The 26,451-nt window shown below is 42.3% G+C and overlaps 1 protein-coding gene across 1 annotated transcript in view; it reads left to right on the forward strand.

The window, feature by feature from the left end:
- Window positions 1–18,296, forward strand: part of slc39a10 (solute carrier family 39 member 10) — a 62,388-nt gene extending 44,092 nt beyond the window's left edge. The window contains exons 8-12 of the mRNA XM_039015117.1: window positions 4,692–4,812; window positions 5,095–5,406; window positions 5,566–5,646; window positions 14,212–14,402; window positions 14,940–18,296. Of these exons, the coding sequence (XP_038871045.1) occupies window positions 4,692–4,812; window positions 5,095–5,406; window positions 5,566–5,646; window positions 14,212–14,402; window positions 14,940–15,092 (858 nt within the window). The 3' untranslated portion in view covers window positions 15,093–18,296. The remainder of the gene's footprint in view (window positions 1–4,691; window positions 4,813–5,094; window positions 5,407–5,565; window positions 5,647–14,211; window positions 14,403–14,939) is intronic.
- Window positions 18,297–26,451: the final 8,155 nt, after the last annotated feature.

Below are 26,451 nucleotides of genomic sequence, written 5' to 3' on the forward strand. Positions count from 1 at the left end.
AGTGCCTTAAAGTATTCACACCCCCCCCTTGACATTTTGTTGTTAGTCTGAATTTAAAATTGATTCAATTTCGATTTTGTATCACTGATCTACACATAATAACCCATAATGTCAAAGTGTAATTATGTTTTTAGAAATGTTTGCAAATTAATAAAAAAATGAAACGCTGAAATGTGCTTAACAAGTCACAAGTTGCATGGATTCACTGTTTAACATGATTTTTAAATGTCTACCCTGTCTATGTACCTTATACAGTTGATGTCGGAAGTTTACATGCACTTAGGTTGGAGTCATTAACTTGTTTTTCCACCACTCCACAAATTTCTTGTTAACCTGTTTGGCGTGCAAGCCCGACGTCGGTACACTTATGACAACAGCCAGCTCAAAGTGCAGGGCGCGAAATTCAAAAGATATTTTTTTTAAATATTTAACTTTCACACATTAACAAGTCCAATACAGCATATGAAAGGTACACATCTTGTGAATCAAGCCAACATGTCCGATTTTTAAAATGTTTTACAGGGAAGACACAATGTAAATCTATTAGCTAACCACGTTAGCAAAAGACACCACTTTTTTTTACTCCAACAGTTTCATACTCCATCAGTAGCTATCACAAATTCGACCAAATAAAGAAATAAATAGCCACTAACCAAGAAAAAACTTCATCAGATGACAGTCTGATAACATATTTATTGTATAGCATATGTTTTGTTCGAAAAATTTGCATATATCAGGTATAAATCATAGTTTACATTTCAGCTACAATCAGAAATTGCACCGAAAGCAGCCATAATATTTACAGACACCAACGTCAAATACTTAATTACTCATCATAAAACATTTCTGAAAAATACATAGTGTACAGCAATTGAAAGACAGGCATCTTGTGATTCCAGACAATATTTCCGATTTATTAAATGTTTTACAGCGAAAACAAAATGTAGCGTTATATTAGCGTAGCCACAATGACAACACTTGGGCGCCGACGACCAGTTCACATGCACGACAGATATTAGAAATAGCATCATAAAATGTTTCTTACTTTTGGTGATCTTCCGTCAGAATGTTGGACAAGGTGTCCTTTGTCCAGAACAGTCGTTGTTTGGATCTGGAACGGCAAATTTCCCTCATCATTTAGCATGGGCACTTGCCAAGTGGCACGGATCTCTCCAACGTCAACAAAGTCAGAGAATGGAACACGGCAAAACTCCCGAAAAAAAATTCAATAATCTGATTAAACTATATTGAAAAAACATACTTTACGATGATATGGTCACATGTATCAAATAAAATCTAAACCGGAGATGTTAGTCGTCCATAACGACAGCTAAACAGAAGGCAAATCCATGTCCCCTTTCGCGCGACCCAGAAACAGGAAATGGACGGTCACGTCATACAAAGAGCTTTAATTCCACCTCAGACCAAGATAAACACGAAATTTCTTCTCTCACCGCCTCTTGACAACCAGGGGAAGGTGTATGAAGTGTACGTAGACTCTTACGTATCATGCCCATGTATAGGCAGGAAGTTGAACAGAGCATCGATTTCTGACATTCCACTTCCTGGTCAGGAAATGTGCTGCAGAATGAGTTCTGTTTCACTCAGAGAAATAATTCAAACGGTTTTAGAAACTAGAGAGTGTTTTCTATCCAATAGTAATAATAATAATATGCATATTGTACGAGCAAGAATTGAGTACGAGGCCGTTTGAAATGGGCACGATTTAACTGGCTACTCAATACTGCCCCTTGCAGCCATAACAGGTTAACAAACTATAGTTTTGGCAAGTCGGTTAAGACTTTGCATGACACAAGTCATTTTTCCAACAATTGTTTAGACAGATTATTTCAATTATAATTCACTGTATCACAATTCCAGTGGGTCAGAACTTTACATACACTAAGTTGACTGTGCCTTTAAACAGCTTGGAAAATTCCTGAAAATGATGTCATGGCTTTAGAAGCTTCTGATAGACTAATTGACATAATTTGAGTCAATTGGAGGTATACCTGTGGATGTATTTCAAGGCCTACCTTCAAACTCAGTGCCTCTTTGCTTGACGTCATGGGAACATCAAAAGAAATAAGCCATGACCTCAGGAAAAAAAATTGTAGACCTCCATGTCTGGTTCATCCTTGGGAGCAATTTCCAAATGCCTGAAGGTACCACGTTCATCTGTACAAGCAATAGTACGCAAGTATGAACACCATGGGACTACGTAGCCATCATACCGCTTAGGAAGGAGACGCGTTCTGTCTCCTAGAGATGAACGTACTTTGGTGCGAAAAGTGCAAATCAATCCCAGAACAACAGCAAAGGACCTCGTGAAGATGCTGGAGGAAACCGGTACAAAAGTATCTATATCCACAGTAAAATGAGTCCTATATCGACATAACCCGAAAGGCAGCTCAGCAAGGAAGAAGCCACTGCTCCAAAACCGCTATTAAAAAAACCAGACTGGTTTGCAACTACACATGGTGACAAAGATCGTACTTTTTTGAGAAATGTCCTCTGATGAAACAAAAATAGAACTGTTTGGCCATAATGACCATCATTATGTTTGGAGGAAAATGGGGGGGGGGGGGGGGCTTGCAAGCCGAAGAACAACATCCCAACCGTGAAGCACGGGAGTGGCAGCATGTTGTGGGGGTGCTTTGCTGCAGGAGGGACTGGTGCAATTCACAAAATAGATGGCATCATGAGGCAGGAAAATGATTTGGATATATTGAAGCAACATCTCAAGACAACAGTTGGGAAGTTAAATCTTGGTCGCAAATGCTTCTTCCAAATGGACAATGACCCCAAGCATACTTCCAAAGTTGTGGCAAAATGGCTTAAGGACAACAAAGTCAAGGTATTGGAGTGGCCACCACAAAGCCCTGACCTCAATCCTATATAAAATTTGTGGGCAGAACTGAAAAAGCATGTGTGAGCAAGGAGGCCTACAAACCTGACTCAGATACACCAGCTCTGTCAGGAGAAATAGGTCAAAATTCACTCAACTTATTGTGGGAAGCTTGTGGAAGGCTACCCAAAATGTTTGACCCAAGTTAAACAATTTTAAAGGCAATGCTACCAAATACTAATTGAGTGTATGTAAACTTCTGACCCACTGGGAATGTGATTGAAATAAATAAAATCTGAAATAAATAAAATCTGAAATAAATCATTCTCTCTACTATTATTCTGACATTTCACATTCTTACAATAAAGTGGTGATCCTAACTGGCGTAAGACAGGGAATTTTTACTAGGATTAAATGTCAGGTATTGTGAAACTGAGTTCAAATGTATTTGGCTCAGGTGTATGTAAACTTCCGACTTCAACTGTACGTTGGATTTTCTTACCAAGACGACCTTGAATGTTCCCGAATGGCCTAATTACAGTTTTTATGCAGAAATCGCTCCAACATTTCCTGGTTGTTAAAATTCTAATAGTTTGTCTTTTCAGTTTGTGACAAAACAAGAGTACTGTATATTGTAGAGAATCATTGTACAATCTAAATCACTTTGAAATATATTTCAATAACCAGAAATATTGTATTTTCAGCAATTTGAAGCTGGTGCACAAAACCAAAAGTAAAAGACGCAAATAACAAACTTAAGCACGGGAAACGTAGTAATAGCGTACATTAAACAGATACCGCTTCTTAGTCTTGCTTTCATTGAGTGACATATCTGTAACTCATTTATATCATGACCAGGTTGCCCAAAAAGTTACATATTGCAGCAGAGCTTGAAGATTTAAAATTATGGGCTAATATTGTGTCTCAACTGTAATCGCTGCCAAAGGTGATTTTTAACATGTATTGTGTCAGGTGGTTGAATACATATCTAATCAAGATATATTAGTTTTTTTTCTATTAATTACAAAAAGTTACTTTTTCTTCCTCTTTGACAGAGTTTGTGTCGATCGTTGACAAAAAATGACAATCCATTTCATTCCCACTTTGTAACAACAAAATGTGGAGAAGGTGGTGTGAATACTTTCTAAAGGCACTGTAGTAGTACATGTACAGGTAACTGCCAAAATAAAGGAAACACCAACATAGTGTCTTTAATCAGGCGTTTGGCCACCAGAACAGCTTCAATGCGCCTTGGCATAGAAGTGTCTGAAACTTCATTGGAGGGATGGACACCGTTCTTTCACGAGAAAATCCTTGATTCGCCTCTTCACTGTTGACATTGAGACTGGTGTTTTGCGGGTACTATTTAATGAAGCTGCCAGTTGAGGACTTGTGAGGCGTCTGTTTCTCAAGCTAGACACCTATGTACTTGTTCTCTTGCTCAGTTGTGCACCAGGGCCTTCCACTCTCTATTCTGGTGGGTCTAATCCTGGACGCTGATTGGTTAAAACCGCATTCCAGCCTGTCTATTCCACAAGTTACCACCGGCTGCAGAACAAAAAAACTGAACGACTGGGTCACGTCTCTGGCAACCGATAGAACGAACAACCAGCTGGCTTGGGTAGCAACCCTAGATTTCTGTCGGGACTATATCTTGTGGAAGGATGAAATAGTATGAATAAATTCATCAAAATAACGTTTTTAATGAAAATATGTCAATTATTTTAGTATGTTTTGTAACCCAGTTTCTCAGGAATTATCACTTAAGTGTGGGTGAATTGCTATACTTGAGCTAGCAAACAAGTCTGTCTTTCTATTAATGTGTCTATTCTTTTTCCTTCAGGGCACCTTCTGTCGCAGGAAGAAGAGGGGCGAGGAGGCCAAGATTGGCAGGAAGCTGTCAGATCACAAGCTGAATCGACGCTCGGACGCGGAGTGGCTTCACCTCAAGCCTCTCACAGAGGGTAAGAGGGTGTCCTGTCCTAAAGTGAACTCTAACTAACAAAAGAGTAGGATTGTTACCACACTTAAAATGGAAGATTTATGTGAGACGTGTGTAGCTTGGAATTTTGTGTGTAGGAGGATGATAATACTATGCATGACAAAAGTACAAGGTGTGTGTTTTTTTTTTTTTTTTTATATGCATTGCTGTATTGCCAGCTTTGTGTTTTGTAGGACATGCCATATACAGTATATCCTGAACTTGGCATTTAGTAACAGCTTTCTACTCCTTTTCCCCCCTCAAGGTCTGGACAGCACGGCCATCTCCTGCGACAACGGCCACAATGACACTCAGCTTACAGAGCTGCAGCCACCTGACTCGCCCAGCAACAAGACGCCACTGGCCCCTGCAGACTCACTTACCAAGGAGAACGGCCGTCGGCCCAAGAAACACGGGCACAACCACGGCGGGCATTCTCACGGCGGTGGGCATGGGCACTCACACGGCGGGAATTGCCACTCGGACCAGGAGATGAAAGACGCGGGCATCGCCAGCATCGCCTGGATGGTCATCATGGGTGATGGCATGCACAACTTCAGCGACGGCCTGGCCATAGGTGAGCAGTAAGCCACCACTTAGTAAAATATTTTGTTGTCAATTACTTATCTGGCTAGGTAAAGGTTGCATTAATAAAGATTAGACTGTATTATACTGTTCTGTAACATAATTAAGTCTGTGTCAATGTTCTTGTTGTTGAATGTTGTTTCTTTGACAGGTGCTGCCTTCAGTGCAAATATTACCGGTGGCATCAGTACATCTGTTGCCGTGTTCTGCCATGAATTGCCTCACGAACTGGGTAAGTACACCATTCCCGGTCCGAGAAGGGCTTCAGAGCCATCAATCGTCACAAACAACATCCATTATTTTGCCAATACTCATTTCACAAATGACTCAAAACCTTGGATAATTATCCCATCCCCAAGGACAATGTGTTGGGCAATGGAGAGAATGCACAGTGCCTACTATCTGTTAAACAGACACTAGCCCTGATCCAGTCAATTGTAGCCTAAATAAAGGAAATCTATTAATATTAATTTAATGTTTTTTTAAAAAACATTTTATTTAAGCTTTTTTTTGAAGCAGTAAGTCCCATTGATACCGAGGTCTCTTTGCAAGGGAGCCCTTCATGACAAGGCCAGCAGCAATTACTCATTACACGTTCAATCAAGGCAGGAGCATATGAAACACAAAGACTATATATTTTTACACGGTTAACACCTCTGTTAGTGTAGACCTTGTGATTGAACTTTTTATGCAATTGATTGAATTGCAGCCACACACATGCCTCAAGGCATTGACATTCATGACACTCCACACCATTCACAGAAACTCTGCTATTCATTGAGGTAGAGAGGACCGACAGATTCAACTCCACTAGTCATCAAGATGCGTTGTGGCTCAAAGGTGTGATGGATGAGGAACCCCCACGGACAATAAAACATTGATTCAACCTCTAAAAGTACTTTGGCCTCTGTGCCATGGCTTGTGCTGTGCCCATGCAGCAGGGCTTTTTTTTGTTTATTTGTGTGTTAGTAGCAAGCAGAGGGAATAGGCTGATCGACAGTGTCTCTGCACACTAATGATGGCTGCTGCCGTAGACATGACGTCTGAGTGTGCGTCTCTAGTCTGAGTGATGAATAGACCAGACTAGAGCAGAAATAAACACTATTCATTTGTCTACATGCTCCCCCTCATGTTGCTGTTAACTAATAGTGTCTTGCTGTTTCGGTTGGCTGACTCTTTCAAATATTACTTGATGAACCACAATGTGTTTAAGGAGAATAGAATAAATGAATAGATAATGTTGCCATTCTGTTAGCAATGCAACTCCACTCAATGTTTAACAATTGTTAAAGTCAAGAATTTTGTAGTATACTGTAGAAACTTGTATCATAACTGTTGATGATTAAGAGAAGAAGCATCTAGAGTTGTAGGAGAGAAGAATGTGCCTATTTGAAAGCTATGAAAAAAAAGTGTAAAAAGTAGCTCTCGTGCTAGAAAGGTTAGAGACCCCTGGTCTGGGGCATCTAAGGGTAAAATAGTCTAGGCATTGTATGCTCCTTTTTAAGGTGTATTGCAGCAGATTTTTATAGGTTCTACTATAACATGAGTAGGCCTAAGATGCATTGTATTCAATGTTTTTCCATTCTTCATTGACTGGCCCTAAGGGAGCATCTGCTTGCCACCCCCTCACTCCACCCCACGCTATCAACACTCGGACCAGTCATCTCCTAATAAATGACGCCAGCGCATTTGAAAAGTGAGCCTCTCCTCTCCCGTCGCTCCAAAGACAAATGCCTCCTCCAGGCTCTTTAACACCCCGCTGAGAAGTTCATTGGCAGTGATGGGTGTGTTAATTGCACACAGCAACACGGTCAAGATGGGCGGCTTTGAGTGCGTGACGACGGATCCTTCCAACTGTCAAATCAAATCACATTTTATTTGTCACGTGCGCAAAATACAACCGGTGTAGACCTTAGTGAAATGCTTACTTACAAGCCCTTAACCAACAATACTTTAAGAAGTTTTAAGAAAAAAATTGAAAATAAGTCACAAATAATTGAACAGCAGCAGTAAAATAACAATAGTGAGGCTATATACAGGGGGTGCCGGTACAGCGACAATGTGTGGGGGCACCCGTTAGTCGAAGTAATTGAGGTAATATGTACATGTAGGTAGAGTTATTAAAGTGACTATGCATAGATAATAAACAGAGTAGCAGCAGCATAAAAGAGCGGTCTGAGTTGCCCTTTGATTAGCTGTTCAGGAGTCTTGTGGCTTGGGGGTAGACGCTGTTAAGATGCCTCTTGGACCTGGACTTGGTACTCCAGAACCGCTTGCCGTGCGGTAGCAGAGAGAAGAGTCTATGACTAGGGTGGCTGGAGTCTTTGACCATTTTTAGGGCCATCCTCTGACACCGCCTTATGTGGAGGTCCTAGATGGCAGGACGCTTGGCCCCAGTGACGTGCCGTGCGCACTACCATCTGTAGTGCAACCAGTCCGGATGCTCTCAATGGTGCAGCTGTGGAACCTTTTTGAGGATCTTCGGACCCATGCAAATCTTTTCAGTCTCCTGAGGGGGAATAGGCTTTGTCGTGCCCTCTTCACAACTGTCTTAGTGTGTTTGGACCATGATCGTTTGTTGATATGGACACCAAGGAACTTGAAGCTCTAAACCTGCTCCACTACAGCCCCGTTGATGAGAATGGGTGCATGATCGGTCCTCCTTTTCCTGTAGTCCACAATCATCTCTTGTCTTGATCACGTGGAGGGAGGTTGTTGTCCTGGCACCACACAGCCTATAGGGAGGTCAGAGACCTGGCCGTCTCATCATTGTCGGTGATCAGGCCTAGCACTGTTGGGTCTTTGGCAAACTTAATGATAGTGTTGGAGTCGTGCCTGGCCGTGCAGTCATGAGTGAACAGGGAGTACAGGAGGGGACTGAGCACGCACCACTGAGGGCCCCCGTGTTGAGGATCAGTGTGGTGGATGTATTGTTACCTACCCTTACCACCTGGGGGTGGCCATCAAGAAGTCCAGGATCCAGTTGCAGAGGGAGGTGTTTAGTCCCAGGGTCCTTAGCTTAGTGATGAGCTTTGAGGGCACTATGGTGTTGAACGCTGAGCTTTAGTCAATGAATAGCATTCTCACATAGGTGTTCCTTTCGTCCCAGGTTGGAAAGGGCAGTGTTGAGTGCAATAGAGATTGCATCATCTGTTGGGGCGGTATGCGAACTGGAGTGGGCACAAGGACTATGGTGCTCTGCTTGAAACATGTTGGTATTACAGACTCCGTCAGGGACAGGTTGAAAATGTCAGCTCATGCTCAGAGTACACGTCCTTGTAATCCATCTGGCCCTGCTGCCTTGTGAATGTTGACCTGTCTAAAGGTCTTACTCACATCGGCTACAGAGTGCGTGATCTCACAGTTGTCCGAACACCAGCTGCTCTTATGCATGTTTGTGTTACTTGCCTCGAAGCAATTTAGCTCTTCTGGTAGGCTCGTGTCACTGGGAAGCTCGTGGCTGTGCTTCAATTTGTAGTCTGTAATAGTTTGCAAGCCCTGCCACATCCGACAAGCGTCAGAGCCGGTGTAGTACGATTCAAACTTAGTCCTGTATTGATCTTTTTTTTGCCTGTTTGGTGGTTCGTCGGAGGGCATAGCGGGATTTCTTATAAGCTTCCGGGTTAGAATCCCGCTCCTTGAAAGCGCCAGCTTTACCCTTTAGCTCAATGCGGATGTTGCCTGTAATTCATGGTTGGGCTATGTACATACAGTCACTGTGGGGACGACATCATCGACGCACTTATTGATGAAGCCAATGACTGATGTGGTGTACTCCTCAATGCCATCGGAGGAATCCCAGAACATTTTCCAGTGTATGCTAGCAAAACAGTCCTGTAGCTTAGCATCTGCTTCATCTGACCACTTTCTTATTGATCAAGTCACTAGTGCTTCCTGCTTTAGTTTTTGCTTGTAAGCCAGAATCAGGAGGATAGAATAATGGTCAGATTTTAAGCTCCTTTTGGTCATAAGACACGGTGGCAGAAACATTATGTACAAATAAGTTACAAATAACGCGAGAAAACACACACACACACAATAGCACAATTGGTTAGGAGATCGTAAAACGGCAGCCGTCTCCTCCGGTGTCTTCCCCATGGTTCACAGAAGAGCTGCGCAGCATAAAGACCCATGTTAGCAGTTTAGAGTGTCTGTGGAGAAGTATTGTCCACCTACTGGCCTATAAAGACAACCAGGCTTGCTATTGCAAAGCACTAAAAGCAGCCAGATCCACCTTCTACTCTGCCATGATGATGGACAACGACAGAGGAAATCCCAGGACCTTGTTTTCCACCATCAGTCGCCTCCTCCACCCTATAGACTCTGGCCCTCCCACAGCAACTCCCAAACAATGCAACCGATTTATCTGAGTTCTTCAAGGCTAAAATCAACACCATCCGAAAGGACGTTGTATCCACCTCCCCCCCTCTAAGTGACTTTACTCTGGTTTCAACTGCTGCTGTATTAGAAATCCTCAAATAATGTATACTACCAGTGACCCCTATTCCAACTCAGTTGGTCTCATCCAATTTGTAGCCAACCTGTTCAAGTCCCTCCACATTGGGCAGGTGCCATCACTGTTCAAAATTGCTACCGTCACCTCTTTGGTCAAAACATCCCTTGACCAAATCCTCATCTCAAACTACAGGCCTATTTCCAACTACCCATTTTTACTTAAAGTCCTGGAGAAAGTAGTGCAACTCAGTTTCATTCACACTTCCGTGCTAACCATCTTTGAGGCTCTCCAGTCTGGCTTTAGGACCATGCACACTACTGAGACAGCCCTGGTGAAGTTTGTAAATGACTTGCTCATATCTGAAGATACAGGATTCCCCACCATCTTGATTGTTCTGCACCTCTGCTGCTTTTGACACAGTAAATCACACCATTCTACTGAAGTGCCCCCGAGAGCACACTGCCATCTGTGGGACTGCCCTTAACTGGTTCTCATCCTACCTCCAACCGCAAGCCGTTTTAATCCACCATAAACTGCTGTCTCCCACAAGGGTCTGTGTTAGTACCTATCCTCTTCCTACTTTACATGCTCCCACTTGGTCAGATCTTCAGACAGCAATTCCACTGCTATGCAGACGACACACAGTTGTACATTAAAACCAAGCCTGACACATCTGCTCTGTCAACATTGTCCAACTGGATGCAGAACAACTCAAATGGCAAGACCGAGGCAATGCACATAGGCACCCCCCACAAGATCATCAACTCCTGCAGCGTGTCATCACTCATCAGTCATCACTAATTTGAGTGTGAAATTCGACCCTGCCCTCTCTTTCAATGCCCACATTAGTCATGTCTGTAAAACAAACAAAAAAATTGCCTACGGAACATCTCCCACCTAAGACCCTCCTCACATATTGATGCAGAAAATCGTATCCATGCATTCATGTTCTCCAGAATAGGGCGCTGCAAATTCAATTCATAAACTACAGCTCATCCAAAAGAGTGCCGCAACGATTCTGAAACAAACAAAAAAAAGTCGGCCCACATCAGCCCTATCCTTACTAATCTCCATTGGCTACCTGTTCCTCAAAGATTTGACTAAAATGATCAGCCTTGTCGACAAAGCGCTGAATGGCATCGGACCCGCCTACCTGTCAGACCTACTCTCTCCCTATTAACCCCCACACACCCTTTGACAAGCCACGTTCAAGCCATATATACAGTGCCTTCATAAAGTATTCGTACCCCTTGACTTATTCACATTTTGTTGTTACACCCTGAATTCAAAATGGATTGAATGGGGAAAAAAAATCTAACCCATCTACACAGTGCCCCATAATGACAGTGGAAACATGTTTTTATAAATTGTAACTAATTTTGAAAATTAAATCCAAAAATATCTCATTGACATAAGTATACGCACCTTGTCAATACATGTTAGAATCTCCTTTGGCAGAGATTACAGCTGTAAGTCTCGAAGAGCTTTGTACACCAGGATTGTACAATATTTGCACATTATTATTTTTTTAATTCTTCAAGCTCTGTCAAGTTGGTAATTGATCATTGCTAGACAGCCATTTTCAAGTCTTGCCATAGATTTAAGACGATTTAAGTCAAAACTGTAACTAGGCCACTCAGGAACATTCAATGTCATCTTAGCAAGCAACCCCAGTGTATATTTGGCCTTGTGTTTTAGGTTATTGTCTGTCTGAAAGGTGAAAAGGGTTGGAAAGCAGACTGAACCAAGTTATCTTCTAGGATTTTACCAGTGCTTAGCTCTGTTCTGTTTATTTTTATCCGGGGGAAAAATGCCATAGTCCTTGCCAGTGACAAGCATACCCATAGCATGATGCAGCCACCACCATGCTTGAAAATATGAAAAGTAGTACTCAGTGATGTGCGGTGTTGGATTTGCCCCGAACATGACGCTTTGTATTGAGGGCATTAAGTACATTTTTTTGCCAAATGTTTTACAGTTGTACTTTAGTGCCTTATTGCAAACAGGATGCATGTTTTTTTTTATATATTTTTAATCTGTACCGGATTCCTTCACAGCCATTAAACGCTGTAACTGTTTTAAAGTCACACTTAGCCTCATGGTGAAATCCCTGAGTGGTTTCCTTCCCATCTGGCAACTGAGTTAAGACGCACGTCTATCTTTATAGTGACTGGGTTTACTGATACACCACCCAAAGTGTAATTAATAACTTCACCATGCTCAAAGGGCTATTCAATGTCTGCCTTTGTGTTTGAAATTTCCTGCTAGACTGAGGGACCTTACAGAATATTGTGTGTGGGGTACAGAGATGAGGTGGTCATTAAAAAAATGGTTAGACACTATTATTGCACATAGAGTCCATGCAACATAGTATGTGACTTGTTAAACACATTTTTACTCTTGAACTTATTTAGGCTTGCCATAACAATGGGTTTGAATACTTTTTGACTGAAGACATTTCAACTTAATACATTTCTAAAAATTTCTAAAAATATAATTCCACTTTCACATTATGGGGTATTGTCACTGGCCTACACACAATCTCAATTTAATAAATTTTAAATTCAGGCTGTAACACAACAAAATGAGGAAAAAGTCAAGGGGCATGAATACTTTCAGAAGGCACTGTGTGTGTGGCCTTTTAAGCATTCTAGTACAGTTAAATATTTAGCACACACACGGACGCTTGACTTGTTGACTGCTCGATCCACACAGCAGACATTGTGGACTAGGACTGCTGTATAGCACGTATATAATGTCGTTATGTCATGTACCTACGTTATATAGGTATGCACGACAACTTTGACATTGGTTTTGCACATCGGCGTTAAACTAGACATCGGCCAATGTTGGCATTTTTAACTAATATCGGCCGATTCCGATATGTTCACCGACATATCATGCATCCCTAAAATTTATATTTATACTATTTTTCTATTTTATCTTTTATGCACTTTGAGATTATTGTATAATGAAAGCTTTACAAAGGTAATTTATTGTTATTATGTGTGAGATTTTATTTAATTAACTAGTTAAGAACAAATTCTCATTTACAATGACGGTCAAACCCGGACAATGCTGGGCCAATTGCGTGCCGCCCTATGGGACTCCCAATCACGGCTGGATGTGATGCAGCCTGGATTCGAACCAGGGACTGCAGTGATGCCTCTTGCACTGAGATGCAGTGCCTTAGACTGCTGTCATGACAGGCCTTATGGAAATGTATCATTCGTCAGTAAACTTTTCAAATGTCAACAAACGTGATTCCTCAGTCCGGAGAATGCGCTTCCACTGCTCCAGTCCAATGACAGCGCGCTTTACACCACTCCAGCTTGGCATTGCGTATGGTGATCTTAGGCTGCTCGGCCATGGAAACCTATTTCATAAAGCTCCTGGCGAACAGTTCTTGTGCTGACGTTGCTTCCAGAGGCAGTTTGGAACTCTGTAGTGTGTGCTGCAACCGAGGACCGATGATTTTTACATGCTTCAGCACTCGGCCATCCCGTTCTGTGAACTTGTGTGGCTTACCACTTCGCTGCTCTGGACGTTGTTGCTCCTAGACATTTCCACTTCACAGTAACAACACTTCCAGTCAACCAGGGCAGCTCTAGCAGGACAGAAATTGGTCGGACTGACTTGTTTTGCGAACTGGCCAATGACGGTCCCACGTTGAAAGTCACTGAGCTCTTCAGTAAGGTTATTCTTTTGCCAATGTTTGTCTATGGAGATTGCATTGCTGTGTGCTAGATTTTATACACCCGTCAGCAACAGGTGTGGCTGAAATAGCTGAATCCACTAATTTGAAGGGGTGTCCACATACATTTGTATAAATAGTGGTGATGCAGCCAGTTAAGATGCTCTCAATGCTGCAACTGTATAACGTTTTGAGGATTTGAGGTGTCAGGCCAAATCTTTTCAACCTCCTGATTGGGATGAGGCGCTATTGCGCCTTCAAGACTGTGTTGGTGTGAGAGGACCAAATTAAGTCCTTAGTGGTGGACACAGGAACGTGAAGCTCTCGACCTGCTCCACTACAATGTAGGCCACGATCAGCTCCTGTTGTCTTGCTGACGTTGATGGAGTGGTTGTTGTCCTGGCACCACACTGCCAGGTCTCTGACCTCCTCTCTGTAAGCTCATTGTCGTCAGTGATCAGACCCACCGTCGTCTTGTCGTCGGCAAACTTGATGATCAGTAAGTAACATCATTTTGTGGGTATCGATGAGTATCAAATGGTTGCATACAGTAAGTGTGAGGTGAGTGACTGAGTGAATACTATCACATGCGTGTTGGCCAGCCCATGTATTCTTACCCGGTCCTCCTTGTGCTTTTCTGGCTCCAGGTGACTTTGCGGTGCTTCTGAAGGCTGGCATGTCGGTGAAACAGGCCATTGTGTATAACCTACTCTCTGCCCTCATGGCCTACGTGGGCATGATGATCGGCACAGCCGTGGGCCAGTACACACACAACGTCACCAGCTGGATCTTCGCCGTCACTGCTGGCATGTTCCTCTATGTGGCTCTGGTAGACATGGTGAGTTAGTTATACAGTGAAACAATCACAACCATTTCACAACCTGTTTTAACAAGGGCAGTGCAATTGAAGGCTTTCACCATTAAAGTAGTCGACTGGGTGGGACCTCATGGTTTAAATACAGAATTCCATAATGGTTAGCAGGAAGGACCAGCCAATTCATTATTTATGTCCTGAGCAAATTGCAGCACTCCAGGTGGCATGAAATGACCAAACCTTGGCTTTATGCCCGTTCAGACTAAACACATCCCAGCACAGTAGATGGTGGTAAGCACCTTTTCAGTTTGTTTACGGACCACCAATAAACTTGTATAAGAAGAAATTGACAAATACTGTAAAATGGTGACATCCCTTGATGGTTGTCTAAAATCAAAATGGCATCACGGGCATAAAAGGTTTGGTAACACCTGACCTAATGTCGAAGTCCAGTACAGTTGAATGACCTCTATCTAGTGTCTACCGTTAATACAGTGTAGTCCCCTCTTAATTCTCCTGTATGGTGTCTGACTACATTGTGACCTTTTGCTCCCTCTCTAGTTACCAGAGATGCTCCACGGCGACAGCGAGGAACACAAGCGCTGTCAGCTGGGCCACTTTGTCCTGCAGAACCTTGGCCTGCTCACCGGTTTCTCCATCATGCTGCTCATTGCCATCTTCGAAGACCAGATCGTTTTTGACTTTGGCTTCTAGCGGTGGAGGGTGGGGTCGGTTGGTACGAGGGAAGGCGAATGTGGGGTTGTGTGTCGGTACTTGTGCTTTTTGGCCTTTAAAAAGTGCTTTGTTTGTTCTGTGGTGGTCCAGTGTCCTGCATGCATAGTGATCGAGCTCTCATTCATGCTCCCTGTGCCTCTCCATTCCGTAGATCAAAGCAGTGGCTTATACATATCCCCCCCATTCTGTTCCCTTTCTCTGTCCCATTGAGTTATTCCTTTCAGCTCCTAGGTTCTATCCTATGCTCCTTCTCATGTAGCTTAGATGCTGTACTGAAGGTACACCTCAAGGTTACTCTCACCAACAAACACCTCTTTAGTTGATATTGATAAGGCCACCTTCCTTTCGGAGACTAGCTTATGCAAGTAACACTTTGATTACTCTCCCCATTCCTCTGAAAACCATTATAGCAAATCAAAAGGAATGTCACATTCCAATTGGTCTAAATACATTTGTTGACAAGATAAGTTCACATATCGGCGGCTCGCCTCAGTATCAGCAGGTGTGCTCCACTACCTTTGAGTTCCTCAAGATGGATAAAGTATCCACCTCCTAACCTGGAGAATTCTCCAGACTGCTTCCCACCGGTGCAGGGCGCTCCCCTACAGAGAGGAAGTTGTCATGGCCCAGCAGCCCTCTGCTCATCCATCATAACCCTGTGCAGTGTGTCGTCTTATGTCGTTCCCACTCCCTTTATCTGTTATCAACCCTGTGGCTTGTCCCATTTTACTTGCTTAGTGCACCTGTGGTGCCTTCCCATTGCCCCCATCCATCGTAAACTTGTGAAATCTGTCCCGCTGTGTATCAACATTTACTGTTTAAAGCTGTGCCAAGCCAAGTCCATTGTGGTGGCTTTGCCAATGAACACACTGTAATAGAGTAGCTAGGAGCTAGCTAGTCCATAGACTCGGAAGTGTTAAAGGAAAGTGGTGCTAAAGCCCAAATTTGTCCACAGGCATTGCATGAGTCAACAGGTCTGTATTGAAGGTCTTCGCCCTGTTGCTCTGCAAAACTATTGAACCACAGCTTAGCTATGCATTTTGCCAAAAATGTGAACGCTACTACCCCAACCTTAAAAGAGCGATTGCGTGTCTAATTATAATGTCTGTGTTCATTTGCAGCAGTCTCCATATTTATATATATTTTTTGTCTTGTTTTTATGGCTGATTTGAGAAGCATTGGGGGTATTGAAGGTACCCATAATGCTACATAGTGCTACGAAAGAAAAACGACTTTAGGTACTCACTCGGATGTAGGCTCCAGTCAGTTTCATTTCATTATGCGTGTTCAAGACCGATGTTAAATGTAGACTCAGCGACGCACAAAGTAAACAGAATATTATGTCAATTTCCACAACAACTAAGAGTGTTAAAGCACGGGCCTCAAGTTCTCCACTGTTTTGGTCCTGTAGCTACCACGTTATAGCGGTGTAAAGTGCACCTGAGCACATGCTCAGATACTCTGTGTGACTATTGGAGAGCAGTCTTGCATCTCGCTCATCTCGCTCATCTCAATATCTGCGGTACTGATTCATAGCGCTGAGTCTACCTCTAAAATGATGTGGGAGAAAAAAGTTGGATTACCTAGATATATATTAAGAACCAATAAATATTGCCCAACTGCATTTGTAGGACTGATAGTCTGTAAACAAAAATCTGACATTTTACAAAATGAAACTTTGCATGCCCTAAGTCCTATGTGAATTTAAGAATAGTATTTTCTTCTGTGTCGAAGAAACCTGTTGCTTTGCGTTTACTCCATTGAGGGCACTAGCTTGTTTTTGTAGCCAAATACATGACCCATGCATTGTGTTGTGGTATTTTCTTATTTTTAAATGGGTTACTGTAAGTCTTGATTACCCCCATCGCAATCGGGAAAAGTCAGAAGTCAATTAGATTGAGAGCGAATTAAGTATATTTAACTTTGTGCTTATTACATGGGGGTTACACTAGTTACCTTACCAAAAGACCCAAGTTGAGACTGTTTTCAGCATCATAAATCTAAAGAGTGTCACTGTTATTGTTAAACCCTGAGATGTTTGGATACTGTGTTGTGTATCATTCCTCCCAAATCGGTTTATAAGAAAGTACTTGTATCAAATAATACATTTTCCTGTGTATTTTTGAAATTGTTCTCTGACAATCTGGAAAAGAACAAGCATGACAATGGCCTTCTTATCACTGCTAAAAATATGCTTTGTCTATATATTTGAATATGTTCAAATTAGCACACTTTGCACTTGTGTAATTGATATTCGACTTGTAATCAAACCGTATAACTATAAGGATATCAGATGTTCCTTTGATTCGTTTTTTTTTAACAATCATTAGTTGTATATTTTTGGTTAAATGGGTGTATGTGATAAGACACCACGCCGACTGTGCCAAAAGTGGCCCATTTGGGTTTTCTTTACCATAATTCTGTGCTTGCCGTCGCCTCCTGACATTCCATTGGCTGTCTGCTGCTCGAGTGCTAAGCTAGCCAGCCTGGCTGCTTCACCTGCTGGATCACATTGAAATGTGCAACCTCCATTTATCCTGTCACTGTGTGACATCCATCGTCTTGTCTTATTGGCTGTGAATCATCGTCAATCACATTAAACTAATGTACTTGATTGGATCGAATCATGCATGAGGCATGAGTTAAATGGAACAGGAAAATGTTTTGGATGTAATTGTTTCTCTGCTTTTGTATAGAAAAATGTAAATGAAAAAGACTAGTCAAATGTTTTGTTCGTTTATTTTTTAAATAAACAGATCAACTGTAGCGATGAGGAATTCTTTAGGGCCTGCTGAGCCTATTGGTAGAGCTTTTGTGTTTTAGAACAATGTTAATTAATTTTTCATAGTCAGTTTTTCAACATGAGAAAAAAAAGATAGAAATATGTACTTCATCGGCTGAATAGGTGCCTGCTATAATGTTGCTATATTCTTTTAACAATCAATTTTTCATGCAATAGAGATGGTTACAAGTGTCTAGCCACCATTTAGATTACCATAATCTCTTTACTGGACTAGGAGCAGCAAATACAAAATAATAATATGAAGGTCCATGGTTGTTTGGTTTTTAATTTGATACATTGTTTACAAACCTGGATATCTAAATGTAGTCATTGCATTTATCATCCTCGCTGATTGTCTGTGCATTCTCTGTCTGGAAAGGAAAATAAAGTTTGCAAAGAGACCCTTTTGTGTGACCTTTTTTTGCAATGGTAATTTTGTCTTAAAGCCATAATCAGCAATTTTTCTGGAATTTCTAAAAATGAAATTGCTCGATTTAGATTAATATTAATATCTTCCTGAGACTTGTACAACGGTCTTAAAAAAAAAAGAACTTACAATGTCATTGTTGCTCAGTAGAACTTTCCTTTTCTTGTTCTAAGGAAAAGGGTGCGTTCAGTTCATTAAACGTTTTGCTATGTTGTGTGGTCGTTTGTACTGAACAGCACGATACCCCAAACAAGTGTACATTGTTCTTCCAACAGTCTTCAAGGTAGGTTTGCTCCTGTTGATGGCGTTATGAATCAACACTAGTTCAGGAGAGAGGACCTGAATGCAGAACACTACCTGCATCAAACGGCTGCTATGAAACCCTTAACAAGGAGTTGCAGTCAGTTTTGGAATGGGTGGCCAGTAATTAACTGGTCCTGAACATCTCTAAAACTAAGGCCATTGTATTTGACACACATCATTCCCTAAACTCTACACCTCAGCCCGATCTGGTAATGAATGTTGTGGCTGTCGATCAAGTTGAGGAGACTAAATTACTTGGTGTGACCTTAGATTGTAAACTCATGTTCAACACCTAAAGATTCAAAATTGTAAGCATGTCCATAATAAAGAGATGCTCTGCTTATTTGACACCACACTCCAAAAAGCAAGTCATGCAGGGTTTTTTGCCTTATCTTGAATTTATGTCCAGTCATGTGCTCAAGTGTTGTAAAGAAAGACCTAGTTAAGCTGCGGCTGGCCCAGGACAGAGCCGCACGTCTTGCTCTTCATTGTAATCAGAGGGCTAATATAAATGCTATGTAGGCCAGTCTTTCTTGGCTAAGTTGAGGAGAGACTGACTGCATCACTTTTTTACAAGAAACAATGTGTTGAAAATTCCAAATTGTTTGCATAGTCAACTTACACACAGCTCTGACCCCACCAGACATGCCACCAGGGGTCTTTTCACAGTCCCCAAATCCAGAACAAATTCAAGAGAGCCATTATTGCATGGAACTCCCTTCCATCTCATATTGCTCAAATGAACAGCAGACCTGGTTTCAAAACATTTATAAAGCCACACCTCACGGCACAACGTCTCTACCCTATTTGACCTAGATATTTTGTGTGTATGTATTGATATGTAGGCTGTTTGTGCTGATTTTAACTGTATGTAGTTCTGTTCTTGCCTATTAATGTTCTGTATTATGTCATGTTTTGTATGTCCCCCAGGAAGAGAAGCTGCTGCTTTCGCAACAGCTAATGGAATCCTAATACAATACCTAAAATACCAAATGCACAAAAAGCTTATTTCTCTAATTTTGTGCACAAATTTGTTTACATCCCTGGTAGTGAGCGTTTTTCCTTTGCCAAGATATTCCATCCACCTGACAGGTGTGGCATATCAAGAAACTGATTATGAAACAGCATGATCATTACACAGTTGCACCTTGTGCTGGGGACAATAAAAAGCCACTCTAAAATGTGCAGTTTTGTCACATAATGCAACTGATGTCTCAAGTTGAGGGAGCATGCAATTGGCATGCTGGCTGCAGGAATGTCCACCAGAGTTGTTGCCAGAGAATTAAATGTTAATTTCTCTACAATAAGCCACCTCCGTTGTTTTAGAGAATTTAGCAGTATGTCCAACTGGCCTCACAACCTCAGACCACGTGTATGGCGTTGTGTGGGCGAGCGGTTTGTTGATGTCAACGTTGTGAACAGAGTGCCCCATGGTGGCAGTGGGGTTTTGGTATGGGCAGGCATAAGCTACGGAGAACGAACAGAATTGCATTTTATCAATGGTTATTTGAATGCACAGAGATACCATGACTAGATCCTGTGGCTAATTGTCGTGCCATTCATCCGCCGCCATCACCTCATGTTTCAGCATGATAATGCATGGCCCCCTGTCGCAAGGATCTGTATACAATTCCTGGAAGCTGAAAATGGCACAGTTCTTCCATGGCTTGCATACTCACCAGATCTATCATCCATTGAGCATGTTTGGGATGCTCTGGTTCGACATGTACGAGAGTGTGTTCCATTTCCCGCCAGTATCCAGAAACTTCGCACAGCCATTGAAGATGAGTGTGACAACATTCCACAGGCCACATCAACAGCCTGATCAACTCTATGCAAGCGAGATGTGTAGCACTGTATGAGGCAAATGGTGGTCACAGCAGATACTGACTGGTTTTCTGATCTACGCCGCTACCTTTTTTAAGGTATCTGTGACCAATGAATTTATTTCATTTGACTGATTTCCTGTAATCTTTGAAATTGTTGCATGTTGCGTTTATATTTCTGTTCAGTATATACAGTGCCTTCAGAAAGTATTCATACCTCTTGACTTATTCCACATTTTGTTATGTTATAGCCTGAATAAAAAATCAAAAAAATCTCATCCATCTACACAAAGACCACATAATAACAGAGTGAAAAAAATGCTTTTAGAATTTTTTGCAGATTTGTTGAAAATGAAAATATTTCATTTACATAAGCATTCACACCCCTGAGTCAATCCTTTGTAGAAGCACCTTTGGCAGTGATTACAGCTATACGTCGTTCTGGGTAAGTCTCTAAGTGCTTTCCACACCTTGATTGTGCAACATACGCCCATTATTCTTTTCAAAATTCTCCAAGCTCTGTCAAATTGTTTGTTGATCATTGCTAGACAACCATTTTCAGGTTTTGTCATAGATTTTCAAGCAACTCCAGTGTAGATTTGGCCTTATGATATAGGTTTTTGTCCTGGTGAAAGGTGAATTCATCTAACAGTGTCTCGTGGAAAGCAGACTGAACCAGATTTTCTTCTAGGATTTTGCCTGTGCTTAGCTCCATTCCTTTTCTTTTTTATCCTGAAAACCCCCACAGTCCTTAATGATTACAAGACTACCCATAACATGATACAGCCACCACTATACTTGAAAATATGAAGAGTGGTACTCAGTAATGTGCTGTATTGGATTTGCCCCAGACATAACACTTTGTATCCAGGACAAAAAGTGAATTGCTTTGCCACAGTTTTTGCATTATTACTTTAGTTTCTTGTTTTAACAGGATGCATGTTTTGGAATATGTGTTATTGTGTATAGGCTTCCTTCTTTTCACTCTGCCTATTAGGTTAATATTGTGGAGTTCCTGCTACTGTATGTTGTTGATCCATTCTCGTTTTTTTTCCTATCACAGCCACTAAACTCTAACTGTTTTAAAGTCACCATTGGCCTCAGTGTGAAATCCCTGAGTGATTTCCTTACTCTCCGACAACTGAGTTCGGAAGGACGCCTGTATCTTTGTAGTGACTGGGTGAATTGATACACCATCCAAAGTGTAATTAATAACTTCACCATGCTCATGCTTTTACCCATCTACCAATAGGTGCCCTTTGCGAGGCATTGGAAAACCTCCCTGGTCTTCATGGTTGAATCTGTGTTGAAATGTTCTGCTCGACCGAGGGAACTTACAGATAATTGTGTGGGGTACAGAGATGAGGTAGTCATTCAAAAATCATGTTGAACACTATTAATGCACACAGAGTAAGTCCATGCCACTTATTATGTGACTTGTTAAGCCTATTTTTACTCCTGAACTTATTCATGCTTGCCATAACAAAGGGGTTGAATACTTATTGGGCTTTTCATTTTTTATTAATTTGTAACCATTTCAAAAAACATATTTCCTCTTTGACAGTATGAGGTATTGTGTGTAGTCCAGAAGAAAGCAAAATGTTTTATCCATTTTATTTTCTGGTTGTAAAACAACAACATTTGGAAAAAATCCAGGGGTGTGAATACCATTTGACACTTGGGCGGTGACTAACCACCTCTCTCTGCCAGTGACGCCCTCTCTCTTCACCTCCGGTCCCGCTGGTCCTGTGAAAGCCGCCCCCGCAGCATCTCGCATTCCATCCCTACCATCAATGAAGTCCCACATCCCATCCAGCTCAGCCAGTTACATGCCAACTGCTCCTGCCACGGTTTGGCCCCTGGTGTTACCAGCTGAGACACTCTTCTATATCCGTGAACCAACTGCCTCTGTTCAGGTCATCAACTGCCGGCCATAGCCCTGTCTCACGAAAGTCCGCTCTAACAGCCCACCTCAATGCTCATCTCTCAAAACCTGCATTAACTCAAGCATAGTCTTCCAGACCCTGCCTCATTTCACCGACACAAGCTACCACATGCACCAAATCCTACCTTATCAGCCAAAAGAGGATTGGCTCCCCAGCTGGCCTGGTTCCTAAAGGTTTTCTTCCTTTCCACCGTCGCTTCTGCTTTCTCTCCTGGGGTCTAAGTTTGGGTCACTCAGTGGGCATCTCATCCACACGCCTGTACTACCTCAACTATATTGCCAACCATTCAGCACTTGCAGTCCAGAACGACTCATTTCTTCTCCAAGGTCCGACTAACTTGGAGTTCTCTTTTCGGGGATTGCCATCACCACAGCAGCCTAACTACCATGGCCTAACGATGATGTCTACCTGAGACTCCAAGCCAAACTGTACAGAGTCCACCCCTACCCCGGATCCTTCATCTGCAGCCCTTGGCTTCATCCGGTCCATTCTCATTCCCCTCCTGAATCCTCATTTTCACATCCATTCAATTCCCTCAGTAAATATTCTAAACCCATTTCAATGTAAGGTCCTTAAACACCAAAATCACAACATTCTTCAACTGGGTGCGGCTGGTAGCCTAGCGGATAAAAGCTTTATGCCAGTAACTGAAAGGTCACTGGTTCGAATCCCTGAGCCGACTAGGTGAAACATCTCTGCCCTGGAGCAAGGCACTTAACCCTAATTGCTCCTGTAAGTCGCTCTGGATAAAAGCGTCTGCTAAATCACAAATGTTAACTGGTAGTTCAGAACACCACAGTTTACATTGAATTAAACTTTGCAAACAGTTGTGTTGTGCTGAATTACCTCAAAGGCTGGATGAAAGCTCTGAGGGCAGAGCTTACAGGTAGTCAAATTAAAACAGGCTAGCTGGGAGGTAGGTTGGAGGGTGGTGGAGGGAGTAAAAACCGGTTGCAACAAGGTCACCAGTTAGAATCCCAATCCAAACATTTGTTTTCCACCCTTACCCAACATACATAGGCCGGGATTCAATCGATCCACCTTGATTCAATAATTTCAGTGTCAACCCATGATAACCGACAGCATTTGTTAAGGCTATGCCAGACGTGTACCTGTGTTGGATCTGTCAAATCGGTGAGTGGCTGCCCTTGTCATTGTCACAAAACCACACCCATCCTTAAATCCCACCCATGTCAGAGAGTTCAGAATGAGAGTGTAGGCTATATAGAAATAATGCCACTCAAATTAAAAGTCATTAAACAAAATGAGGATTTCTATCAGTTTATCAAGGTATAGATTAATTACATAACACATACCAGTGTTTGAACTTGATACACGACTGCATGGGATTTCTACAAATGCTACTTGCATGCCATGCATCCAATGGCAGTGGCCGCAAAGGGTATAACACCGGGAGCCGCTTGTAAATTTGACAGCTACAACCCGGGTAATAGCAGGTTAACGCTAATCTTTTTGAATCCTGCCCCAATCAGTAGGTAGAGGTTACAGTGACCGGTGAGAGTGAAAAGAAGAAAAGGTCCACATCAAATTATGTTAAAACACTAGAGACCGGTGTGTTCCAGGAATAGAGTGGCTTTTGTATCTCTTTGATATTTTGAAGGAGAAATTGTGCACCAATATTGTATTTTAAAGGCCTGTTATGAAAAAGTAACTACCCTTTAATATAGACCACATAAAAAATTCTATAAAATCAGACTTGTTATATGAATAAAGACTTGCAAGTGTCAACAATAAGCATTTTTTCAACTTCTATGTAGATTTTAACCCACTTAACCCCAACATTTCCCAAAGTTTCACCATTATTGTAAAGGGCTGGATTCAATCCCAATCGCGGAAGACCCATGTAAAAATATAAAGGTAATTTCCGATTGAGCCGTCATATGCAGCGTTTACCGTGAATGCAGTCTCCGTGAACGCGGGAACATAGCCTTTAAATTTAAATAATGCGCTGTAGTGCAGGTCTTCAGCTCTACAGATTGAATTGAGCCCAAAGTTTCTTTGTTCCAGTGACAAAGAACTACATTAAATCCGTAGCGCCGAAGATCAGCGTTGTAGTGTGATTGAAATTTAAAGGCAATGTTCCATTATTAGCGGAGACTGCATTCACAGAAAAACGCTGCATATGCCAGCTCAATCGGAAATTACCTTTAAATTTCAATCACGCAATCTAACGCTTCAGCGATACATTGAATCGAGCCCAAGGTCATTTCTGAACATTATTTATTTCACATCATTAGTGATTCATTTACGTTTGTCCCTCATTTTAATGTCAACACTGTTACGGGAACTGAACTCTCGTTTTAATATGGTGAAACTATTCCTTTTTTTAAATGTTTTTTTTATATATATATTGTATAATAATCCAATCCTAGTGTAAAAGCAGGTGGCTGGTTCTAATCTTTTAGGCCATTTTCTGGTGTTTTGTGGTGAAAAACGGAGCGGGTCGAGCAAAAGCGATTATGTTTTTTGTTTGTTTATCTGCGTTGTTTGTAAAAAAATGTTTTACTCTTTTTGTACATAATGTTGCTGCTACCATCTCTTATGACCGAAAATAACTTCTAGACATTAGGACTGTGGTTACTCACCACGGACTAGCAGAATCCTTTTTCTTCTTTCACGATTCTGACGAGGCGGAGGATATACGGCTCCCTCGGGAACAGGCCCCAACCCCAGGGATCTGCGAGAAGAGGATGCGGAGAAAGAGAGGCCGGAGAGCAGGCTGCCTTCTGAGAAGTCGGAGTCCGATTGAATAAACCCCCACTTCCCTCAATTCTGCTAGCAAACATGCAGTCTTTGGACAATAAAATGGACGAGTTTCTGGCAAGATTAAACTACCAACGGGTCATTAAAAACTAACATCTTATGCTTCACGGAGTCGTGGCTGAACGATGACAATATCAACATACAGCTGGCTGGTTATACGATGTACTGGCAGGATAGAACAGCGGCGTCTGGTAAGACAAGGGGCAGCGGTCTATGTATTTTTGTAAACAACAGCTGGTGCACGATATCTAAGGAAGTCTCGAGCTTTTGCTAGCCTGAGGTAGAGTTTCTCATGATAAGCTGCAGACCACACTACGTACCGAGAGAGTTTTCATCTATATTCTTTGTAGCTATTTACATACCACCACAGTCAGAGGCTGGCAGTAAGATAGCATTGAATGATCTGTGTTCCGCCATAAGCAAACAAGAAAATGCTCACCCAGAGGCGGCGTTCCTTAGTAGCCGGGGTCTTTAATGCAGGGAAATTTCTATCAGCAAGTTAAATGTGCAACCAGAGGGAAAAGAACTCTGGACCACCTATACTCCACACACAGCGATGCAAACAAAGCTCTCCCTCGCCCTCCATTTGGCAAATCTGACCATAATTCCATCCTCCTGATCCCTGCTTACAAGCAAAAATTCTAGCAGGAAGCACTAGTGACCAGATCAACAAAAAAGTGGTCAGATAAAGCAAGACTGTTTCTATTGCACAGACTGGAATATGTTCCGGGATTCCTTCAATGGCATTGAGGAGTACACCACATTTGTCATTGGCTTCATCAATAAGTGCATCGATGACGTCGTCCCCACAGTGACCGTACGTACATACCACAACCAGAAGCCATGGATTACATGCAGCATCTGCACTGAGCTAAAGGCTAGAGTTGCCGCTTTCAAGGAGCGGGACTCTAACCCGGAAGCTTATAAGAAATCCCGCTATGCCCTCCGATGAACCATGAAACAGGCAAAGCGTCAATACAGTACTAAGATCGAGTCGTCCTACACCGGCTCTGACGCTCGTCAGATGTGGCAGGGCTTGCAAACCATTACAGACCACAAAGGGAAGCACAGCCGAGAGCTGCCCAGTGACACGAGCCCACCGTACGAGCTAAACTACTTCTATGCTCGCTTCGAGGCAAATAACACTGAAACATGCATAAGAGCACCAGTTGTACCGGAAGACTGTGTGATCACGCTCTCCGCAGCTGATGTGAGTAAGACCTTTAGGCAGGTCAACATTCATAAGGCCGCAGGGCCAGACAGGACGTGT

The sequence above is a fragment of the Salvelinus namaycush genome, chromosome 19 (assembly GCF_016432855.1).
Source record: "Salvelinus namaycush isolate Seneca chromosome 19, SaNama_1.0, whole genome shotgun sequence".
Classification (NCBI taxonomy): Eukaryota; Metazoa; Chordata; class Actinopteri; order Salmoniformes; family Salmonidae; genus Salvelinus; species Salvelinus namaycush.